At 32.2% G+C, this 24,241-nt stretch overlaps 2 protein-coding genes and 1 long non-coding RNA gene across 7 annotated transcripts; 1 reads left to right on the forward strand and 2 right to left on the reverse strand.

Annotated features, from left to right (window-relative positions):
* Positions 1 to 330: 330 nt before the first annotated feature.
* On the reverse strand, positions 331 to 3,347 carry LOC131182899 (uncharacterized). 5 transcript variants are annotated; one of them, XR_009151061.1, is made up of 6 exons: positions 3,303 to 3,347; positions 2,170 to 2,255; positions 1,432 to 1,533; positions 1,130 to 1,234; positions 841 to 918; positions 331 to 705 (listed from the first exon to the last, which is right to left on the reverse strand). It is a non-coding gene; the product is annotated as an uncharacterized LOC131182899 (long non-coding RNA). The 5 variants fall into 5 exon arrangements; XR_009151060.1 differs by having other exon boundaries at positions 1,134 to 1,533; XR_009151058.1 differs by having other exon boundaries at positions 1,130 to 1,533.
* An 842-nt stretch (positions 3,348 to 4,189) lies between these two features.
* On the reverse strand, positions 4,190 to 6,605 carry LOC110649274 (glycine--tRNA ligase, chloroplastic/mitochondrial 2). The gene is made up of 6 exons (XM_058152279.1): positions 6,049 to 6,605; positions 5,873 to 5,923; positions 5,699 to 5,766; positions 5,512 to 5,593; positions 4,965 to 5,059; positions 4,190 to 4,439 (listed from the first exon to the last, which is right to left on the reverse strand). The coding sequence occupies exons 2-6, from the start codon at positions 5,891 to 5,893 to the stop codon at positions 4,340 to 4,342; spliced, it is 366 nt and encodes a 121-aa protein (XP_058008262.1). The 5' UTR covers positions 5,894 to 5,923; positions 6,049 to 6,605; the 3' UTR covers positions 4,190 to 4,339.
* A 9,121-nt stretch (positions 6,606 to 15,726) lies between these two features.
* Positions 15,727 to 17,055, forward strand: LOC110649277 (phospholipase A(1) DAD1, chloroplastic-like). Its single transcript, XM_058154128.1, has one exon. The coding sequence runs from the start codon at positions 15,727 to 15,729 to the stop codon at positions 17,053 to 17,055; it is 1,329 nt and encodes a 442-aa protein (XP_058010111.1).
* The last annotated feature ends 7,186 nt before the right edge of the window (positions 17,056 to 24,241 follow it).

Here is a 24,241-nt window from a genome sequence, read left to right on the forward strand (position 1 = left end):
ACTTGTAAAATCGTACGAGTCAACTTGCGATTTTAAACAACTATGACTGCTAGCCATAGCGTGTTGGGGAATTTGTGAACTTTGCATTATATAAGTTGATAGGAACCCAAAATAAGTAGAGACTGGTTCTGGGTAAGTCCTGCATATCACAATCCCAATACAGGCCCACAGGCATTAATGACAATAATCATAGTTGACCTATCATTAACATGTAGATGTAGTAAAAGTTCAGGTTAATTTTGGTGGATAAAGACTTGGTCTGATCTTGCATTGCTCAAACTCCAACTACAAGCAGCTTATTTTGGGCTAGGATATTCAATCCAATTAAAATAAAGGCTCAAATAATGGATTTTCACCGATCATGGTTTACACAAATGAATAGTTAAAAAAGTTGGTCTAAAATTCTTTTGAGTGGCTAATAATGCACAAATGAAAAACGATTATGTGTCCAAATATGGATCCATGCATGATACGACTATGCAGTTAACATCAGGTCAGGCCATAGAATAGACGATCACCAGAACCTCATTATGTTCCGAATTGTAATCTCCAGTAACAGATATAGTTTCTTTTTTTTTTTTTTTTTTTAATGGGAAAGTTAGTTCTGCAAAAGACACACCACCATGACAACGACATTATTGAAGAAATCCTCGAGTGGCTGTAGAAGTTCTGAAGATATTTCAACAAACTCATCTACCTCAATGCCTGTAATAAAGGTTGGTCAATTTCCAGGTTGAAAAGATAATGGTAACCATTTAGATTCTAAAAGCAATGTGCCTTACAAAAATTACTGCTCAATCCTAGCGAAGAATAATAATGTAATGAAGAAAATTTTTGTACCAGGATAAATTTTGCCTTTTGCGTACAAGAAGATGCTCTATAAAGCTCTCTCTTCAGCTATCTCAAATACAGCCTCATCTACCAAAGTAAATAATTTTAAACCATCATAAGGAGATATGCTACCTCAAGTTTGAATATATTTAAGAATTATGCATTCTTGACCAAATAAAAAACTGAACAATGAAATGAGAAGAACAATTTCAACTTCAATCAAGCCAAAACCTCATGAACTAGATGATTCTGGGTTTGAATTAAAAGAAAAAGGTTTCTATTCATTGTAGACAAAAACATACCTCCACACCAAAGTCCACATCCTTTCCATGGACAATTCTCCTAGGATGAGAATAAGCTTCAACTACTTTTGGAAAATATCGCCTCTTGACAAGGCTTCCATCTGAAACCAATTTTTAGGTCAAGAAATTGATACATCATTCAAAACAATTAAAAAATGAGATATAACATCATCTTTTTGTTTCTTTATTCCCATGCTCATTAAACACGAAAAGAATCATTCACGCATATCACAGAACAAGTTCTCATATTGGTAACTTTCGTCCTCTTAAAATTTTAAAAAGGCATACAGAGAGGCACCAAGAAATTCCTGGCTACATCCTTTTCACGGACAATTCTCCTAGGATGAGAATAAGCTTCAACTACTTTTGGGAACATATCACCTCTTGACAAGGCTTCCATCTGAAACCAATTTTTACGTCAAGAAATTGATACATTATTCAAAACAATTAAAAAATGAGATATAACATCATCTTTTTGTTTCTTTATTCCCATGCTCATTAAACACGAAAAGAATCATTCATGCGTTTCACAGAACAAGTTCTCATACTGATAACTTTCATCCTCTAAAAATTTTAAAAAGCCATACAGAGAGGCACCAAGAAATTCCTGGCTAAAAGCCTATTCAGAACACAGATTTGGGAATGCTCATACCACTTGATAACATGAGGATAGCAATTTATTGCAAACTATCTTAAACTTGAGATATTAATCACTGCATACAAGTCAGTCATCCATCCATTCACCATTTTGTAGTGAGATAGAAACTAGTACTACTAAGATCATGAGAGTTTAATGGCAATTTGCAGCATATCATTATCTGCATAACTCATTTCAGTTCCTTTCCTTTTGGAATACAATTTGGTTGATCTCTCTGATATTGCAGTTTGTCACAATTTTTCCCAATAACTAAAAAGCAATATGAAAATTTCACTTCCATAATGCACTGTGTTATGCTGAGAAATAGTGAAACAATGTTGCAACTACAAAATTTTCATCAGTAAATGGAAAACTAAAAGGAGAATGAAGCCCGCTTACTTTATATGCTGTTTTTGGTGCTAGACAAGGTAAGGATGCATGCTCTGCAGGGACACAACAATTTCTGGACTTATTCCCTTATCCACCTGGAAACACCCCAATATGAATAAGATATTCTCATAACACTGTTATCTTGACCAATATCATTATGCAACAGCAACTAAACAATCTTTGAAGTTGCATGAATTATATGACCAGAAACCATAAAGCATAAAAAGAGAAAAGATGCAGACAACCACCTGTAATATGTGAAAATCTAAAACTGAGAATAGTTTAGAGGCCTACATTTCACTTTCCCACAGAACTCTTTTGTCATCAATTTTTGGAACAAATGGAAGAATGACATTAAAAGGAGACCATCTTGAATTGCTCGGAACTTGTGACTGATACAGTTTGTTCAGCAATTTTTATTTCAGTTTAGATTTTCTTTACCCTTTTTTTTTTTCCCTTTTGCTGTCTGCCTTCATTTTCTCTTTACCTTTCTTATTGATAAGATTTGCACTTCATCATACTCTGCAGATAAAGCATTAAATGAGAAGTGATGTAACTTTGATTTTTCTGTTCAGCTTTTTTGTCCAGTAATTGTTTTCAATAGGGTAGAGAAAAAATCGATTATAACAGAAAAACCGAACCGAACCATTTTAATTTTGTGTTTCAGTTATTATTTTTTAAAAAGTTCAGTTTTCGGTTTAGTTTGGTTATTTTCATATTAAAAAAGAAAATAAAAACCGAGCCAACCTATTTTCTGATTTATGACCTTTTTTTAATTTTTATGGGCTTTTATGTAATGTGTAATTTATGGAATTTATAGTAAGCCCAAAAAATAAAAATTCAAAAGGCCCAATAAAATAGACCCAAACCAATAAACCTAACCGAAGCAAGCAAAAAATTTCAGTTTGGTTTTGTTCAACCCATATTTCAGTTCATTTATTATTATTTATTATTCAATTTTTTTGGTTATTTAGGTTCAGTTTGGAACAGAACTGACTGACTGCACACCCCTAGTTTTCAAAATCTCATAATAAAATCAAGTAGAAAAATACACCAAGTAATAAACTAGCTTAGCACTCTTTGATGTCAAAGGCACAGTTACCCGGTTGGAGCCAGTTATACCAAAAAAAGGGCACACTTACCAGATATTGCTCTAGTCTTCAAGTAACAAATAGATATACCTAAAAGAGGATTTCAATCATCACATTCAATTACCATATTTCATAAACAATAAAAAAAAAAAAAATACAAGCATGAGAGTCCAAATATAAGGGGGGAAATATATGTGTACGACAGTACATGATGTGATGCAATGATAAGCAAAGAAAGAGAATAATACTAAATGGAACCAGGAAGTAAACATATAACAAATGGCAAGCAACATAATCTAACACTACTGAATGAAGAACCTGAGAAATCAGAAGATGATTATGAGAAAGGTTTTGCTTTCTAATGTTTCGTGATTTTCACAGGATTAAGAGAAATTAAGGTAGCATGTGGCCAAAAAGAGGTGTATTATTTGGAGACCAACCAGAATGGGCAGTCTCATATCTAATCCATCTGCACAGTATTCTGTAGTCATTCATGAAGCAAGTTTAAACATAAAGTGGTGTGGCAAGCTCATACTCCTATCAGCGTGTGTGTGTTTTTCTGTGCATTTTCTATGTGCACATATGCTTGACTTTATCTCATATTCTAATATATAAGAATTTGGCTCGGAAAAAAGTTCATTGAAAATGATGCCTCAAATGAACAAGAGATTTGCAATTTGCTGATGATCTACTTTTTGTTTGCTGGTAGATAGATATGCGTGTATCTCTCATTAAGGGAGTCCGTTATGAAAAGTTGGTGGAAGAGATGTTATGAAGAGGGGGAGGGGGGATCAGCTAGGGAAATAATATCATAGTGCCAAGGATGCTTTTGGAAGTTGTGTTCAGAATTAATCATAACAATGGACTTGATGACAGAGAAAATAAAATTCATAATAATTCAAAAGGCACTTGTTCTTATATCATCTATTGTGCAGGCATCAGCTTTAATAGGCTGTCAGCTTTAAGTCTTAAAGCCTGGAGCAAATCCAAATTTTTATCCTTTACCACCAATATTTGAACCTAAACAAACAAATGCAGCATTAAATTAAAAATCCTGGCTGACTCAAAGGCTCGCAACAACTGATCAATTAACTTGCTAAGCCATAAGAAATTCTCTGCAGGCCAAATGGATCATTAGTGGAACTAGGCTGACAACCGGCAGCAAATAAGCCAATAAGGCTATCTAATCTGCAAGATAATTTTCCCATTAATAGCACATTAAAGAGATCAGTCCAGTTCACACAGAAAAACCAATGTGCATTCTTTACATTATTCAATTCTTTAATAGCTGGTGGTAGTTCAGAAGAAAAGGAATCTAACACTTTTTGAACGATCATTCGAGCGTCAATATCAACTGGCTAGAAAATAAGCTTAAACAATTGCATATGGTTTCTTAGTTGTAAGTTGTAACTTCAGAGTTCATAGGGTAAATATACTTGTGTAAGCTTTGCATGCTCAAGGTTTTCTGTTTCAGACATTTGCTTGCTGCATTCTACATCTCAATCTTCAGAAGGCAGAAGTTTATCACGTGCCTCACCTCTTCTCCATTTGTTTGCATTTACAATTCAATAGAAGAAAAAAAAATTCAATATGTACATGCAAAACGTCAACCTACATAGTCTACATGCCTTGTATCACAAATTCACAATGATATTTTAATTTCACTCCGGAGAGAATAGAAAAAAAAAGTTGTCAGTTGTGACTTAATTTTACCTGTCAGCAACCGCCAAAGATATCCCCACTGCAGTCTTTGGAAGCACATCTCCAGAAAATCTAGGAAGTGTGATTTCCAACAAGGCCTCTGCTATCTGCAAGAATGGAAAGAACAACAAAGAAAGAAGTACAGTTAAAAAGAATACAGCAGAAAGCAGAAACTGATATTCAGTAGGAAACATGAAAGTATGGTTACTAGTACTTATTTTTCAAAAAACTATTTTCTATGAAAATATGTTTTGTTGTTTGGTTACAATTTAAAATAATGATATGTATTTATTTCACATACATGTATAAGTGTGTTAATATTTTAATAAAATTATTAAAATTTAAAAAACGAAAAATCAATTCTTCTTTTGAAAAATAAAAGTTTTTTTTTCTAAGAAATGACTTAATTTTCATTTTATCAAAAAAATATTTTTCATTGATCAATTTTTCTTAATTCCTCAAACGCCAGAATTTCCATGAAACAAACGAGCTATAAATTTATTTCCAAAAGAAAGCCGTATCAATATTAAAAAATTGCATCAACTAAATCCAATTTAACCTGAAATTGAGTATGGCGCTGAAGGCAGTTTGGGTTTTGCCTATAACGACTATCATCTGGACGGATACTAGGCTCCACATACCTGTCATTAAAAACTCCAAAAGCAGTTACATGGTGAACTTCAGAGAACTATCTTCTGCAACCAATATTCACCAAAACTTGCATAATGCATATAAGGCATACTTACGCTACATTCCATGGTTCTGGACCAAGAACCCTCAAGAAGGTCAGAGGATTCATAGTCCCAGCTCCAACCTAGGTACAAGCAATGGATATAAATTCCATCAGTAAAAAAAATTAAAATAGCTAAATGGAAGGAAAGAATTAATCTTGTGAAGTGGAGGCAATCATTAAACATTACCTCTATGTTGCTGCATTGCATTATGGCACATCCAACCGAAGTCCAATATTCCTACAAAAATTAATATAAAAAAAATGAAGAAAGAGAAGAATTAGAGAACTGATGAATAATTAAAATTGAAAAGAGAGAGAGAGAGAGAGAGAGAGAGAGAGAGAGAGAGAGACTAAGAATTTGACCTAGAGTCACTGAATGGCTTGTTGAAACGTAGGGACGGACGATTTTGGGGCTCGTTTTTGGGGTCAGCAGACGAATGTAGTAGAAATGCAGAGGTGCCGATTGCAGAGATAGAGGTTCTGGTGAAGTGGCGGCGACTGAAGCCGAGGCGGCTAGGTTTTGGTCCACCGGATAAGCGGAGGAAGGAGAGGCGAATAGTACTAGTTTGGGGTTTTAGAAAGGAGATGACAAAAGCGCGAGGATTGCCATGACAAAATAACATTCGTTTTCGCCCGTTGAATTCAATGGAGTAATATAATCTTTTTGCGATACGAATCCTTTACGTCATCTTCCCATCTTATTGATGTGTTTTTCGATTCTTAGTATTAAAGATGTGATGGCCCAAAATATTCTTTATACTATTCATTTGTGTGCAGAGATGATTATGGAGGATAATGACAGAAATTAGCTTTATCGGTCAAGTAATCGACGGATTCGCCATGGAAGATTATTCTTATTTGTCAAGGACCCTAAACTTTGGTTGTGCATGTAGCTCTTTTCCTTTCTGGGTTCTGTATAGCATGGGATATTGGTGTAATTTGACCTCTCTGATATGAGTTAGTCAAATTAAATTTGTTTGCCTTGGACTAATAAGGAGTTTAAGAGGTCTCAATTGCTCTTAAAATAGTGAAAAACCAAGAGGTCCAAGACCACGTCTTTATTGGGCCGCTATTCCAGTGACGATTCTGTTCAGCAAATTGGTGCAGGGTCCACTAGGCCATAAATAATTGGCGAAACTATGGAGCGCCGTGCTTTAAGGCCTCCTGCTCAAGTGGGACTTTTCTAGGAAGATTGTACTATCAAATCCTATAGCAGTGATTCCTTACATGAAATCACAAACTAAAAAGGATAACTGTGGGAAGTACTTACCAGGATGGATGCAATTAATCGACTAACAAGTTATTTCTCAGAAAAATATGACTTCATTTTCGTTGGTTTGATTCTAATTAGTATTTAAATTCGAAATTGAAATTTTATAAATTTTTTTTAAATACCATTGATTAAAAAAGTATGACTTCAATTGTATTTAGTTCACGTGTACATTTCCTAAGGAAATTTCTTTTCTTTAAATTATTCAGAAAATGCAACTCAACTCTCCCCCTTACAAGTAGCTTCTCCATGGAAAGAAAGTTGAACTATCGTACTTGTCGAGAAATTCTACTTTCTGAATCCATTTATCCCGCACCAAAACCCTACACTTTTCTAGGACATGCGCATGCAAACTAAATATAATGGAACTCATGTTGTAAAAATCCTAGGTTTCATCTTGCCATAATTTATCATGCCAAATCATCAAGAAATTAAATTAGATGTGGAAGCGTACCTGAATCCATGATACTGATAAAATTTTGTGGTCTTGCGGTTCTAGGTCTTCTAAATTAATGTGTATGATCAAGAGAGATAATTCTATATTTGCTAATAATGGGGTGCCAAAAAAGAATCGTGCCTATAATTTAAGGACCATAACCCTTTTATATTTTGATATATTTTTCCCATTTCTAATTTAGATCATCATAAAATTAGAAATTATACATAGAGTATCTATACATTTAAACTCATACTTTATTACATAATTTAGGGCTATATTAATTTTAATCAAATTATATCACTTTTACTGTTTGGGCCAAGCCTTTTATGATAGACATAATATACAATTATTGGTAATCTTAATATATACGTATGTATATGTCCATAAATCCCAACAACTCATACTTACAGAAAAATAATCTTTTAAGAAATTGACACCCTATGTATTTTAGGCACAAGAGCACAGTATAAGTTCGTACTCTTGAGTGTGGGGTTAGAAGCGCTACTATTGGAAATTTTGAGATTTTAAATTTTTTAGAAAAAATTACTTAGACATAATCTATCATGTTCTTAATCCTTTAAGTGCCAGGGACAAAGAAATTAAAGAAAATAAAGTAGAAATCCTGGGAACACTCTCTCACTAAAGTCTCTCTCTCTCTCTCTCTCTAGATTTTCTACCAAAAAACTGTCTCCAGCCCTTGGCACCCCTTGTTACTTTTTACATTTTTTTTTTCTTTTGTTCTCCCCCGGAATTTTATACTAGATTTGAGTTTCTCCCCCTCAGCTTCTAGATGAGTCCTTATTTTTTTAGATCTTAATTTCTTCGCCAAGTCTAGTTTGATTGGAGATTTTCAGTTCTATAGATATGAGATGCAAAGCTCCAATCATAGACTTTAGGGTATATGCTGATATGTAAGTGGAAGCTTAAGGGATTAGCCAGTCTTCGATTTCTCGGCGTCAATTAATCCTGTAGTCTAAGCACAAAAATAGTGGTTCTTCAAGAGTTTCCTTCTTGCATATTGATTTTTGTTCTTATCCTTCTTGCATATTGATGTTGCAGCTGAATGAGTTTCTTCACGTTTCAGGCTTTATTTCTTCTAACTTTGCAAAGAGTTTGAAACTTTTGTTGGAATTCTACCATTCTCGGTAATAAAATGATCCTGTACTTGCATGCATGTTGAGCATTAAATATAATAGGCCTGTAACGGTCAGGCTCCAACCACTAGAGGAATTATCCGCTTTGGCCGTAAGCCTCATAGTTTTGTCCCACAGGTGGAATGGAGAAATTCCCAAGAGATCACCCATCTTAGGATTTCTCTCAAGCGAGCACGTTTAACCCTGGAGTTCTTCCAACTCTTCAGGCTATTCCACCAAAAGGCACATCTAGTGATTAGTTTTCCTATTTTATATATCATTACTTTTTGAACCCAAGACCATCTCCATGTTTTGCTGATGTAGGATTTGCCTAATACCACATCGGCAAAGCACGGAGATGGTATTAGGTTTAAAAAGTAATGATATATAAAATAAGGGAACTAATCACTAGAGGCGCCTTTTGGTGGAATGGCCTGGAGAGTTGGAAGAACTCTAGGGTTAAGCATGCTCGCTTGAGAGACCTGATCCCACATCGGCAAAGCACGGAGATGATCTTGGGTTCAAAAAGTAATTATATATAAAATGGGAAAACTAATCACTAGAGGTGCCTTTTGGTGAAATGGCCTGGAGAGTTGGAAGAACTCCAGAGTTAAGCGTGCTCGCTTGAGAGAAATCCTAGAATGGGTGACCTCCTGGAAGTTCTCCATTCCACCTGTGGGACAAAACCGTGAGGCTTACGGCCAAAGCGGACAGTTCCTCTAGTGGTTGGAGCCCGACTGTTACAATTGGTATCAGAGCCACTCACGTGTCCTCTTGGGCGATGGTGGGCCAAACCTCAGCGAGGACGCTGAGTCTCGAAAGCGGGGGAGAAAGGTCTCTTAGGCAAATCCCACATCTGCAAAGCACGGAAATGGTCTTGGGTTCAAAAAGTAATTATATATATAATGGGGGAACTAATCTGCATTAAGCATGTTTTTTCCTGTCTCACCATAATAACCACACAACTTTACACTACTGGCTGGTTGATAATTTTGATGGGTTCTTGTAAATTTCAACCATTGCTTGGGAATTCTGGTTTGGCCCTGCATTCGCAGATTGGACAGTTCAGAATAATTAAAATGGTAAAATCAACAGCAATTAATGTTTTGCTGATCCAGGGGAAAAAGATGGCTTCCTGAAAGAAAATGACATCTTTGATTAGACATGAAATAGACATAATTTCCTTTAAGTTTAGGGTAACAAGGTGCTTGTTTATCCACATTGAAAGCAGCTCTAAATTATAACTAGTTTCAATTAAAAGCAGACAACTTTGAATATATTTGAACATTTGATTCCTGATGACTAGTCTAATTAATAGAACAAAAAAAAAAAAACCTTGAACGTGTCATTATTACTATTTACCAACTTTTGTGGAATGCCGAGTGGATCATCACTTGTACTTGGTTGATAAAATTGCCAGAATTTTATTATTATGGATAATCACCTTATTGGATAATTGAAATAGAGGGATAGAAAGATTCACTTTTGGCATGTTGCTTCAATTCATTCATTTTCCCAAATATGGTATGAATTTAATTAAGGGATAAAATTATGCTAAAGAACAAAAAGAGTGCTAGAATTATGACTCAAAATTGTGGTCGGATTTGGAGAGATCTTTTTCTAATTTGAGTTAGAAAAGTATTCCTCAATTGGATGGTGGTACATTTCCTATATAGAGTATAACTCTTATTTTAGTGTTATTCCTAAATTGAGTGGGACTCCTAATTAGATTAGGATTGAGAGAATTAACACTATAAATAGGAGAATGGTGAACAAGGTTATTTGGCTTTCAGCTCATGAAGTGAGGCTGTTACCCATTGTAGAGAGGGGCTTTGTTAATTGCTGCGGATCTGACTCTGCCCATTGATGATGGGCTTTTGCCCATTGAAGAGAGTGGCTTTCAGCTCATGTAGTGAGGCTGTTGCCCATTATGGAGAGGGGCCTTGCCAATTGTTGTGGATTTGACTTTGCCCATTGATGAGGGGCTTTTGCCAATTGCAGTAGAGAGAGGCTTTGGCCTATGATGTAGAAAAGACATATAATTCAAGAGGAAGGGATTCTTGTCTATTGGTGAGAGGGCTCTTGCCATATAGTTGAAGACACCATTTGTGGTGTAGTGTTATAATAGTAAATATATTGGGTTATGTCTAGAGGAGACTAAGAGGGACTAACTAATGTATTTACTATGAGCAGTTTGATATAGTATGAGTTTTCTTAAGTGTAATTGGGTTGATGTATAGTATAGCTATGAGCTTGTAATGATGATTTATTTATTGTTGATAATGGAAGATGGCATGCCCATGGAAGTAGTCCTTTATTGAGAATGTGAACCACGTAAATATTTGTGTTTTTGTATGTTTGCTTTGTTTTTTTACAGTTTACACGCTTCCGCGGTGCATATCAAAGAGGATGAATAGATTGTGATTATGATTGTAAGAGAGAAAATGGACTACTTTCTATCATTTTGATTTTGATCTTTCACAATTGAAATCCTTTCCTTTGGTAAATAATGGAAGATATGGTGATTAATAATAAAATATTTTTAATTTATTATTATTTTGAAAAACTCATAAAAATTAAAATACAAGAAATCCTTCTTCCATTTGGTAAAAATCTCCTTCCAATGAGCTATAAACGTGCAACTTGAAATCTGAATTCCAAATTCAAACCATTAATGTGAGGAAGCTTTCATCTTCATTTATTTTCCTTCTTTCTTTCATGGGTGACATTTTATTTTATTATTAGTGTAATAATTAAATATTTATTATATAATATGATATCCAAAGTATATGAATCGTTAGACTATATATATATATATATATCTTAATCTTCTAACGCTATGCCGACAAATCTTATTATAATTTTTATATTGCTCATACCGACAAGCCATATATTTCCAATGCCTTTTACTTATTAATACAAAAAGTAAAGCCTTACAGATTTGACAAACGGGGCCTTTTTTTTTTTTTTCTCAAGCAATTTCGACATAAATAATATGTTTTCATAAAAAAAAAAAGGAAATGGAGGATAACATAATTTTGCAAGTGAAATTGTCATTATACTGAAAAATATGATTTAGGTGAAAAGATCATTTCATGAGGAAATTTATTTTTACAAGTTCATTTAATTAAACTTTTTTTTTTGTTCACATAAAGAGAAAAAAGATTAATTAAGGGGTAATTCCATTTGACTAGAAATTGGTGAAGTGAAACAAAAGATGCAAATGGATAGTAAAAGAAGTCCCCAATGTCCCCATCAATTTGAAACCGTAGCCACTTCCAATTCAGTAGGAGGGAACGACCTTCTTCATTTGTAAATGTAAAGACAAATCTCCATGCATGCGCAGCAGCAGCAACAGCAAGGCAATGCATCCACGCCTTACCATAATGGTGTATAAATTTTAAAATATAATAGTGAATAAATTTTACCATAATGGCATATAAAAATTGTTATTAAAAAAAAAAAAAGTATCAGCCACAGATTTATACACAAATCACAAGAGCAGAGCATTGTGGATCTCCTCCTCCGAAAATAAACTATTTCTTTCATTTTCTTCTTCTTAAATAAATTTGTCATATGTAAAATGGAAGACCTATTCAATAATTCCGGGTCTTTAACAGAATTGATCTCTCGCATAAAGAAGGTGGGCAGTAGGCCTCCGTTTCCCAAAAAGATATGTCCGACCAACCACTGCAATTAATTTCAACTATCGTATACCATATTTACTTTTCTATTTAAATTTATCTTTTTCATTTTTTATATTTGTCTTTATTATAAATTTATGACCAAATCAAAAGCTTGCCTATGCTTTCATTTCCAAATAAATAAGAGGGAGAGTTACAACCCCTCTCTAACACCATATTAATTCATTTACTCATTGCCTACTTCATTCCAGCTAGTTATTGTGAGTTAAAAATTAGATTGATATGAAAATGAAAGAATTATAATTTGTTGTATTCATTTTTGCAATAACTACATCCCATTTCCTTTGATAGTGTTTGGTTGCTAGAATCTATAAATACGCATCCATTTATTTATTTATTTTATATATAAAAATAAATTTTGAATCAATGATATCTATTAATGCAAATTGAATTTCATTGATCATTTTTAAATTTATAAATAAATAATTTAATAATTATGAATAAAATTAATTTTAAAAATTTATATATTTTTTGAAATTTAATTTGAATCATAATCGAAATTAATTGTAGTACAATATAAATCATTCCACCTCTCAATGTTTCTAAAAAATTTATTCCACTATGTATAGCTAGGGTACCGGTATAATAGTCGAGTACAAATAAGCAAGTTGAATGCATACCACTCAACCGTGACCGGTCATAAACTTTGTTAATCTCACCAGTTAATCTTGTTAGTAACTAAATGAGATAAGTCGACTATAAGTATTTGAAGGGTGACCATTCGCTATCTTACTAGCCCTTGACAAAGGCATAGCTGAATAGAGTAGAGCCACTTAGCAATAAATACCCATATGGTAAACTATTATTAATTGGTAGAATAGAGGTATATATAGGAATTTACTACCTAAAGTAAAATATTCCTTGACCTCTATAACTTCATACTCCCTATACTTTGACTTCCTTCTTTGCTTTTTTTTTTTTCCCTCTTAAACTCTTCTAATTTGTACTAATTTTATCATTAGAGTGCCAAGTGAGAAATATCTTTTGACCCTTTAACTCTTTATTGTCTTGCATAGGGAAAGGTCGTAGATTGATCTTAAGTCCATTCGAGTACCCAAAAGGAGTCATAAAAGCATCTTGATTACTTGTACTTCACCTGTATTCTCCTAAATACTACCCTGATACCTTATCCACGTGTCGATCATCAAAGACACTACCCTTATCACCATTCACCAAATTGTATCACAAAAAGCTCATCACCCACGTTCAGAAGTGGATTTTCTACAGGTTGAATTGACTGGAAGCCAAATTGATAACTATATAAACAAGCATTTATGCCAAAAACAAAGAGAAAATTAAAAGATAATCTGAAAAGTGAAAACACTAAGGTTACTTACCAAACATGAGAAAACAGAAAAGGAAAAGCTAGGCAAGAAAACACACAAAAAAGGGATTTATGGGCGAATTCTCAAAAGGGCATTAAGAGAATTATTTTTTTTTTTTAGAAAAAAAAAATGAATTTTGAAGCATGAGATTAATGTGATGAAACTGTAACTCATCCTATTTAAAATAAACTAACAAACCATATTTATACAACAAGCATGTTTTGCTGCCTTCTTTATTCAAACAAGTGTTGTGGCCTCGTGGCCTAGAGATGTCGATTGATAATTAAAATACCATGAGAATTATTAATAATTTTAATATTTACATTTATATTAAATTTAATTACAAATCATTCGCATTTTTCTTCAACATAATTAATATTATTCAAATATTGTTTAAAAATTTATTTAATTTTAATAATTTTTATAAAAATGTGTTTATATTTCAAAGAAATTAATAATCATATAAAATATTTCATTTCTATTTATTTAAAATATCTTAAAATTTATAAATATTATTATATATTTTCACATTTAATTAAATATAAATTTAGTTAATCCAATTCCATTACAAATATTATTATTAAATCTAAACTTATCATAAACTCAATTACATACTTACTCACTCGAACTCTCATTTTATTGAATTAAATCAAATTATATACTTAAAAAAAATTGATTTAATTTTCTTCACCATTGTTTTAATTAAATATTATTATTATTATATGTAAAATTGTGAATTTTTAATTTAAAATTTAATCAAAATTGGAAAAAAAATTGATCTCAATATCATTATTGTAAATAATTTAATTTGTAATTACAAAAAATATTCACAATTTATCACATCAAAATTAAGACAAAATTTATGGCATTAATTCGTTAGAAAAACAGAATTAAGATAACTGAAAGTAGCTGCGAGAATATTTTAGTAAGCTCTTCTACTGTTGATTTGGTAATTCTTGCTTAAGAGAAACCTTCCATTACCAAGAAAAGGAAATTTGAAAAAGACCAAAGAAATTGAGAAACGTAAATGCGGTGGGACTTTCCATTAATACAACACAATTAAAAACAGCGGAGAACAAACTCTTCACTACGTCACTGACAATGGCCCCACATGTAACGGTGATTTTTTTTTTAAGGGTAATAGTGGAATTTTGAAATACTAAATCGACGATGAAAACTCTTTTTTATCTATGAATTTTTTTTTTATGTATAATCAATTTGTCATTTAAATTTTTATTTTCAATTTAGCTAAATTTTTTAGATTTAAGCTTAAATTAGTATATAAGTTTTTTTAATATTAATTAATAAAAAAATATGGATTAATTATTTTCATAGGATAAAAGGCTAATTTGAACTAAAATTTAAATATTTTAATTAATTGGACTACAAACTTAAAAATGAACAAAATTTAATATAGTAAAAAAATTCAAGGACAAAAATTTACTTTCCTCCTTCAATCAACTTATGTTTCAGCAGAGTATAATTAAGTAATATATATAACATATATAATAAATTAAATTTAAGTAAATTATTCATATCAAATTATATTACCATAATATTATTAGGAAATTTTTAATTAAATTAATTTATAATAAATCATATATATACATATATAATTTTTTTTTTGTCTGTCATGGATTTGACGTACATAAAAGTTTAAAGATTTAAAACAACTAAGATTTATTACATAGGCCCTACGGCTACATGTGTGTGTGATTGCCCCTGCATCCTTAACTGTCTGTGCCCAATAAGTCTTCTCTCTCTCTCTCTCTCTCTCTCTCTCTCAACATTTTTACATGTCGATGTGTCAAGCGCGCCCACAGCGTATCCAAATCTTACATTAATTGTGAATGTTTACCTGTGTTGGGTTGTAAAGATTAACACATATTGGTAAAATTACAGTAATTTTACTAAGGAGCTATCCATTCTTTCAGCTTTTAGTTAACCCTTTACACCTTCTCTTTCACACCTTTTCTCTTCTTTAAATGCTACAGCTGCCCCTTCAAAATCCTCTGGAAGCAACAATCATCAGCACCTTCAAGCCTTCAAGCACTCCTTTATATTACTCATCGCTGCATCCCACCCAGTTTGCCTCCTAAAAAAAACACTCCTCCTTCCCCTTGCTCTTTATACGAGAAGATTACTTACCAAGTGTAACATAGTCTCAAAAATGAGGCTCTCCCTGGGATCGCCATGTACACTCCCTTCAACATCCTCATCAACACACTCGAGAATACAGTGTTGTACCCTCACTCACACTCAACCCATAAGGCTCAATAGGAAGCAGCCTTTAGAAAACCAACCTCTGAAGAAATGGGAACGTCTACTGCACCCAGTTGATAGCGCCGACTCAATGCCGTCATGGTTCCCCGCCCACAGACCTGTTAAACTAGGCGATAGATGGATGGAATATCAAGGTGTCAGGAACTGGGAAGGCTTGCTGGACCCGCTGGATGATAATTTACGTGGAGAGATTCTTCGATATGGAGATTTTGTTGAAGCCGCATACAAGTCTTTCGACTTTGATACTTCTTCACCCACCTACGCCACCTGTCGATTCCCCAAAAACACATTGCTGGAGAGGTCCGGTTTGCCTGAAACTGGTTACCGGCTAACCAAACATCTCCGTGCTACGTCTGGTATCCAACTACCACATTGGATAGAAAAAGCGCCAAGCTGGGTGGCTACTCAGTCTAGTTGGATAGGCTACGTGGCCGTGTGTCAGGACAAGGATGAGATTGCGAGACTAGGACGAAGGGACGTGGTAATAGCTTTTAGAGGCACTGCAACTTGCCTAGAGTGGCTGGAAAATCTACGCGCCACCTTGTCTCACCTCCCAAAAGTAGACTCTGACAAAGGTCCTAAAAGGCACGGACCCATGGTGGAAAGTGGATTTTGGAGCCTTTACACTTCTGGAACCACAATGGGCCCAAGCCTGCAAGAAATGGTCCGTGAAGAGATCGAAAGACTTCTTAAATCCTACGGCGACGAGCCTCTTAGCTTGACAATCACAGGCCACAGCCTGGGCGCTGCCCTCGCTATTCTCTCCGCCTATGACATCAAAACAACCTTCAAATATGCCCCAATAGTGACCGTCATCTCCTTCGGTGGTCCACGTGTAGGAAACCGCAGTTTTCGCCAACATCTAGAAAAACAAGGCACAAAAGTTCTACGCATAGTTAACTCGGATGATCTAATAACAAAAGTACCTGGGTTTGTAATCGACGGAGACAATGAGGTAGCAAATAATAAAGAGAATTTGAACGTTGCTGGCCTCGCTAGCTGGATCCAAAAACGGGTGGAGGAAACCCAGTTGGCTTATGCAGAAGTTGGGAGAGAGCTCAAACTCAGTAGCAAGGACTCTCCCTACCTAAATAGCGTCAATTTTGCTACTTGTCACGAGTTGAAAACGTACCTGCACTTGGTGAATGGATTTGTGAGTTCCTCTTGTCCGTTCAGAGCCACGGCCGAGAGGGTTCTTAGTTACCACAATAGATAATAAAAACAGCTAATTAACTAGCTAGGATTTTAGTTAATCCATCATTATTCTTTAAATACTATAATTAATAACACAATCTCTAAATATTAATAAGATTCTCATGCAGATATTAAATCAGAATGTAAACAACAGAGGCCGATCGAGGCCCTGCCAGTCCAATCAATGGGGGCATATTCAAACTCACGATAAGGAGAGCAAGCAGGAAGAAAAACATACAATGAGTGTTTAAAGGTGTTCATTTAATCCACATCTTAGGTTTGGACAGTTGTGAGATGGGGTCTGCCATGCGTGACTTTAAATTCAGTTTCTTCTTTGACAATCCTTGTAAGCTTTAACCGTCCAGAAATTTAATTGAATTATTATATATATATTTATTTTCTTAATATGCATACTAAAATCCAACCACCCTTCCAATGTGATGACGTGGTGCGATTCGGGAAGTCAGCTGGCTCTCTAACCGACTTGCGTCACTCGTGATTATGCAATTTTTGACTATTAATTAGTGTGCATTTCAAATTATACAATAAGATTAACATCACTTAATGATCTAAATTATTCAATATCAGTAATCAACTGTAACTATGCTCAGCATACCCTTAAAAATTTTTGCTAGTCCAGTTGATGATTCAATTTTAATTTAGGGCTGTTTTATTTTTTTTTTTTTAAAGAAATTAACAATCACGTAAAGAAAAAAAAAATCAAACGTAACCTTTTTCTAATTTGATTCCAACCATGTCAGTCAGTGAATAATTTTAATCTCAAATTTAATTTTTTTGGGTGTTTGAACTCTTGACTAATTTTTCAAGATCTCACTCTTTATTTAAAATTGAATTTGAAAATATGTAACCCCTAATTAATTAGTCATTATTAATCATTAAGGCAATAAGAGCTAATTTAATGTTGACGGCAACTTACTTTCATAGTTGTTGCCTATGATATAATTTCAAAGTAAGAATAGTTTGTTGAAATTGAGCCACAAGATCCAAAAACAAAAATGTAATTCACTAGCCTTTGACTAATTTTCATATTCAGATATTCCTAAATTGCTGGGGTTTAATTCGCTACGCAAGATCTACGCCACCACCTCCGGCCACAGAAGAAAGTCATATATACGACTAGTAGTAGGGGGCTAAGTCTGTAGCATGGCATTGGCCATTGGGCGCAGCAACCGTAACCATCCAACCCATCGTTTTCGACGCTGATACGCTAGCCGCATGAGATACGATGATCATGAATTCATGATGGATTTTCCTACGACGTGTCCATCCTTAATTTGACTGGCCCACGTCGTTTCTTTATTCTACTAAATATTGTCGTGGATAGAATATATTTTGACATCAATTTTTATCTTTCTTTTTTTATACGGTAACATAATTTTTATATTATTATTTAAAAGCTAAAGAACGTTTTAATAATTAGTTAATAAATTATATTATTATTTTTATATTTAATAATTAATTAATTTAATAATTATATTTATTAAATATTTTTATTTTAGTGATTATATAAATAGTTAATTAATAATATCTAATAACTAATAATTAACAATTATAGAGATAATTTATAGTTATTAAAATAATTAAAATTATCGAGCAAAACCTTTATCTTTGTCGAATATATAAATTTAATACTTCTTATAAAAGATTAAAAGAGATCTTTGTCAAAAAATATTTAAATATTATTCAAAAAATAATTCTTGAAGAACTATTTAATTATTTAAAATAGTTTATCATTAAGATACGTTAATTTTAGTTTTTAATTAATACATTTAAAAAATATTTTTATTAATCGTAATTCTAATAAATGATCACCTTTTGATATATAATTATTATTTTGTTTAATTTATTAATTAATATTTTGCAATGGGGTAATGTGATTGTGTCACTAGCTCCTCAAGTCCTCAACCATAATTTTGACTTTCTTAAATAAAATAATAATTCATCCATTGAAACTTAATTGGTTATATAACCTATGATTAATTGTCCGAACGCCAGTACGGATGCTTGAATATAATTTGGGAGAGCATAATTAAAATATATATCTCGTAAAAAAGTAATATGTATAAATAAATAAAAGTCAGTGGTAAGCTTTTTAAAAAAATAAAATTATCTTGCTAAAAATATAATTAGAATTGCTATTAATTTAAAAATATAATAAATATTATGAATTTTTAAATTTAAGATATATTTATGACAAAATGAAAAAATTAATTTTAAAAGAAAAAGTTATATTTCTTTATTAATATTATTATTTCAATAGAACAGCAAAAGATTTGGATTTTCTAATTGCAAAATTACTAACAAACCCTAAAACTTTCTAAAATAATGGAAACAAATAACCCATCTAAATTTAATATATAATAGTATAAAAATAATATTTTATAAGAAATTACTACCATACTCTTAAAAATTAAAAATCCCAAAACTTTTATAATTATATTTATTTTCTAATAAAATAAAAGTGTATGAAAAGCACATTATATGGAAAGTAAAAATAAAAACTCAAAATTTCAAACGAAGCTATGCGCCCTAAGCAAGAGTTAGTGAATAATCAAACTTTAGGGGCCGGCCAAAAAAAAAAAAAAAAATCAATATATATTATTCTTAGCTTAGAGGAGCCAAACCCTGCTGGCTGCTGGCCCCCTATCATCTGTACGTTTGTCACTGCCTATGCACTCCAGCTCACCAATGGCTAATTGCATTTGTCAACGTATTCTTTTGTGTTGACCTAAATATAATCTTGTAGGCTTATTTTAATGCTTAAACAAGAAATATTATTTAATATTAATCTATTACTTCTTTTCAATATGAAGTATGCAATGCAGCTATGAATAAAAAAAAAAAAAAAAAAGTGACTTAGCTGAGCTGATGAATTGGAGAAGAAAAAGGCGAGATGTGTTTCCTGCAAGAAAACAGGAGGCAAATTGCGGCTTCAAAGATATGAATTGGCATTTGGGTCTTCTTAATCATCACTGCCAAACAACACAGAGCTTCACTTTGGAATATCACATTCACATTCACATTCACACTCGCAATCAAATCTAATAACACGTATAACAGAAGAACATATCCTTTCTACAAAGACACTCACATTAACATACAACATTGCAGGCGTTCATACCATACCTAACTCTTTTTTTTCTTACACCCAAATAAAAGCCTTTTATCCTAAAATCATGCGTATTTTATTTGATAAAGCTTGAAATTATTGATTCATTAATACGAGTCCCAATTTCATTGTCTCAGTTAAAAGGACTGCAAATCAAACCAATCAAATAAATTAAAGATGGTCCCTCTCATTTTTCAATCCTTCCCTGCATAGGAGATGGACCTCTATTATAGAGCAGAGTAACAAGATGAAAAATAATTCACTTAGCTGTGACGCACCACATATTATATTTGCTACCCATCGTATTAAAAAGACATTTGGAATGTGATTCATGTGCATCCTCTTTTTATTAGCTTAAGCCACAACACAACTCCTACTTGTTAATAATTTCCTAAAATATCAGCTGGAAAATGATCTGATGTTTTTATAAACCAGTGAGGATTTAAGCCAAACAATTGTCCATGGGTTGTTCCTATCAATTGCAACGTTACACGCCAAGATTACAATTAAGTTGTCAAGTCTCTGAAATAATCCATGAAAAATATTGAAGAAAACTACAAGAGCCACTAGATGAGATTCTTCTACTACTTTTATTACTTGGCAGAGATAGTGACAGCGACAATAACTTCCCATGCGTAGCTAAGCAACTGTAGCATTCCAAGGACATAAGAGCTGAAGGACAAAACAGAAGAGAACAAAACCGCTGCCCATCTAAATCTACCTTTCTTTGTTTTATATGGTGCCAATATATTAAAAATTATATATGAAAAAGAATAAAATGTACATATAAATGCAAATTTAATACAAAAAAAAAAAGAAGAAAAATGTTTATAGATCTTATTGATTAACTTTTCTAATCTTAACTTTAAGATTGGATTTACATTTCTAATAGTTTCTCTTCAGCAAATCCCTCGACGCCTTCTCTCCTACTGTTGCTGCCGCTGGTGATCGCCACTAACTAATACTTGTCGTTGTCAGCTAGTGGGCGGTTGGCGATAATATCTGGCAGGTTGTGGGTTGCGATAACAATAAAAGGGAAACAAGAGGGATTGGATGGGAAGAATGCGGAGGTGAGAGAAAGAGTTGTAAAAGATAAATTATTAGATAATTATTTTTATTAGAGAACGACATTCAAAAAATTTCACAACTTAAACAATTGTTTACTAACAAAAGAAGATATAATTTTTGGGCAGACGAAACAAAAGCAGAAAACGCATTAGTTTGATTTTAATTAAAATTATAGAAAACTTGGATCAGTCATATTAACAAACCTTATAGTTTTATATTTTAATATATCATAAAAGTTATATATATATATATATTAGGTTCACTCTTTATGCAAGTGTAGCATTTCTTGAACATCCCCTATATATAGAGCTAAGGAGAAAATTGAGGTGACAACAATAGCTCCAAGTCATTTTCTTGATATTATTAATACATATAAAAGAAAACTAACATCATAAATACACTTGCCTACAACCACAAATTTCCTCTCAACAACTCTATATATAACAAGAGGTAAAACAAGTTCTAGTACAAAGGATCCACCAGGACCCCTAAATTATTGAAATATGGCATTACAATTATTGTTTCATGTCATGCAATCAACTATATATTTAACATAATGAAATAAGTCATTTTCCTAATATTAATTTGTATATAAAAAAAAAAGGACTAATATCATAAATACACCCTTCCCACGACCACATATCTCCTCTTCGCGTACAACTCTCTCTATATATATAGAATAGATATATAGGAGATCAAATAACTTCTAATAATACCATGCATGCATGTGGTGGGGGGAGGGGGTTAGATTAGACTAATACCTCATCCCAATCGTTGTCTCAATATTTTTGGTGTGAAGAAGGATTATATTATATTATTATTATTATTATTATTTTTTTATGTGTGAAGAAGTCATGAAATCAACTACTAAATTTTAAATTAATAACAAAAAGTCATTTTCTAGTATGCATGTGTAAAAAAGTACCTGGAAATCAGTGGATGGAATTGAAACTTGATAAGCCCTGCAGAAATTGAGATGAGATCATTTGAATTTTAGAATAGAAATAGAGCAACTGATCTAAGAATCTATAAAACGAAATTAAGCAAAGCTTTTTAATTTCTAAACAATCGGTAGCCATTAGAATTATTATTATTATTATTATTATTATGATTATTTTTCTATAACAAAAAGTTTATCAAAGAAGGCTTCTAGTCCATAATCAAAGCATTTCATCAACTTCATTGGGAAATTATATCATAGTGAAATTTATAAATTATTAACAATAATGACGGTTGATATAATTCAAATTATTCTTAAATGAATAAGAGCACTGAGTGAGTCTTATTAATTAAACTAATTTTCATTGATAGCATTAGAATTATTTGACAGGAATATCTTTGATAAATTATTTAATATTATGTGTAAATATAAATTGTACGGTGCAATGAATTATCAAATATCATGCACAATACATGAAACATTAATTATGGTGTGCATGAAAGGAAAAAAATAATTATCCTTTTTGTACTTTTAAGCCAATTGTCTTCGTCCAATAGTAAGAGAAAGAAGCCCATACATATAATTTACCAATAATAATAATAATAATAATAATAATAATGAAGGTAAATTAAAATTAAGTCTTTAACGTAAAATAAAATTCATAAATCAGTTCTTAATTAATTTATTTTTTAAGGACAATTTGATCTCTAAATTTAAATTTTATAAATCAATTAATCCATATCATCTAAATTGACCTAACTAATTACTTTTTAAATTGAAACAATTTAACACATAAAAGTTTTATTATATTGGCAAAATAGTTTCCTACATTTAAATTTTATATTTAAGTAATTCTTCATTTTATATTTAAATAATTATATATTCATAATTACTTATATATAAAATAATAAAAATATAAAATTATTTTTTCAATGAAATAAACTTTTAAACCTAAATTGTTTTAAATTAAGAAGCATTAAACAATAGAAATAAATGAAATTTCAATTTAAGAATCAAAGAAGCACTAATTCAACATTGCAGAGGTGACCATTCCCCCGGGTTTTTTTTGCATCATTTCTGGCTAATTAAATGTAAAATATCTCTTCAGACAAAATCATTTAAGATTTGATAGAAAGTTAGAATTACGTAAGTGTAACAGAACATAGGAGTTTTTTTTTTTTTAATATTATTATGCCTACTGCCACAAAAAGCTAAATATTTTCATTATTTTATTTTATTTAAAATTTTGAGTTTAATAATTTTATCTAATTTATCAAATATTGTTGCAATTTCGTTCAATGTTTATTAGCCAAATACTCCATTTTTCGGATTTTCTATGCCATTGTCGCTAGCACCAATACCTTTGAACTTTCATTTTAATATTTATAGGACATCAAATGATGATAAGATTTTGGTCAAGTTGTTCGTGATTCTCAAGCTCTTCTCAGCGAGCTTCATAACTGTAGTTGTGTTTTTGTTAAGCGTTCAGGTAACCCATGTTCTTGCAAGGGTTGCTGTTTTTAATTTCTGGTGTAGTTGATTGGGGTGGTGTTATTCCCCCTCTATATCCTTGTTGATGTATTAGCTTTTGATATTAGTAACCAATGAAGTTATGTTTTAGGGTTTTAAATATATATATATATATATATATATATATGATAAGGTTTAATGGTATGGAGAAGAGAAAGTGAACAAACAAAATCACTAATAGTTAAGAATTTTAATGCACTAAATGTAAGAATGAAACTTAATGACTATAAATGCAGAGGCTACAGAAATCATACATTTTAGAGATATCATACACGTGGGCTGATGGGCTATATCATCTTTTTGGGAATAAGGAGAAAAAGGGGCTGGAGAAAGAATATTTTATTGTATAAGTGATGGAGAAAAGAAAAGAAGAAATTTGAAAGAAAATGAATTACCTAGGTCACTAAAACTAACACCTTGTTTGGGAGTGGGAGGGGAGAGGGAACATGTATGGATTGGATAGAGAGGGCCGGAGGGAAGGGGAAGGAAAAAATACATTTTAATGAAACATTTCTATGAGGATTGCGACAATTTGAGGAG

Source organism: Hevea brasiliensis, chromosome 9 (assembly GCF_030052815.1).
Source record: "Hevea brasiliensis isolate MT/VB/25A 57/8 chromosome 9, ASM3005281v1, whole genome shotgun sequence".
Lineage (NCBI taxonomy): Eukaryota > Viridiplantae > Streptophyta > Magnoliopsida > Malpighiales > Euphorbiaceae > Hevea > Hevea brasiliensis.

Excerpts from the sequence above, each read along its gene's own strand:
- LOC110649274 (XM_058152279.1), bottom strand. The coding sequence starts at position 5,893 with ATGCAATGCAGCAACATAGAG. Across the intron at positions 5,767-5,872 it reads TGCAATGCAGCAACATAGAG|GTTGGAGCTGGGACTATGAA; the intron begins GTAATGTTTAAT and ends GCTTGTACCTAG. Across the intron at positions 5,060-5,511 it reads AGCGCCATACTCAATTTCAG|ATAGCAGAGGCCTTGTTGGA; the intron begins GTTAAATTGGAT and ends CCATTCTTGCAG.
- LOC110649277 (XM_058154128.1), top strand. The coding sequence starts at position 15,727 with ATGAGGCTCTCCCTGGGATCGCCATGTACACTCCCTTCAACATCCTCA.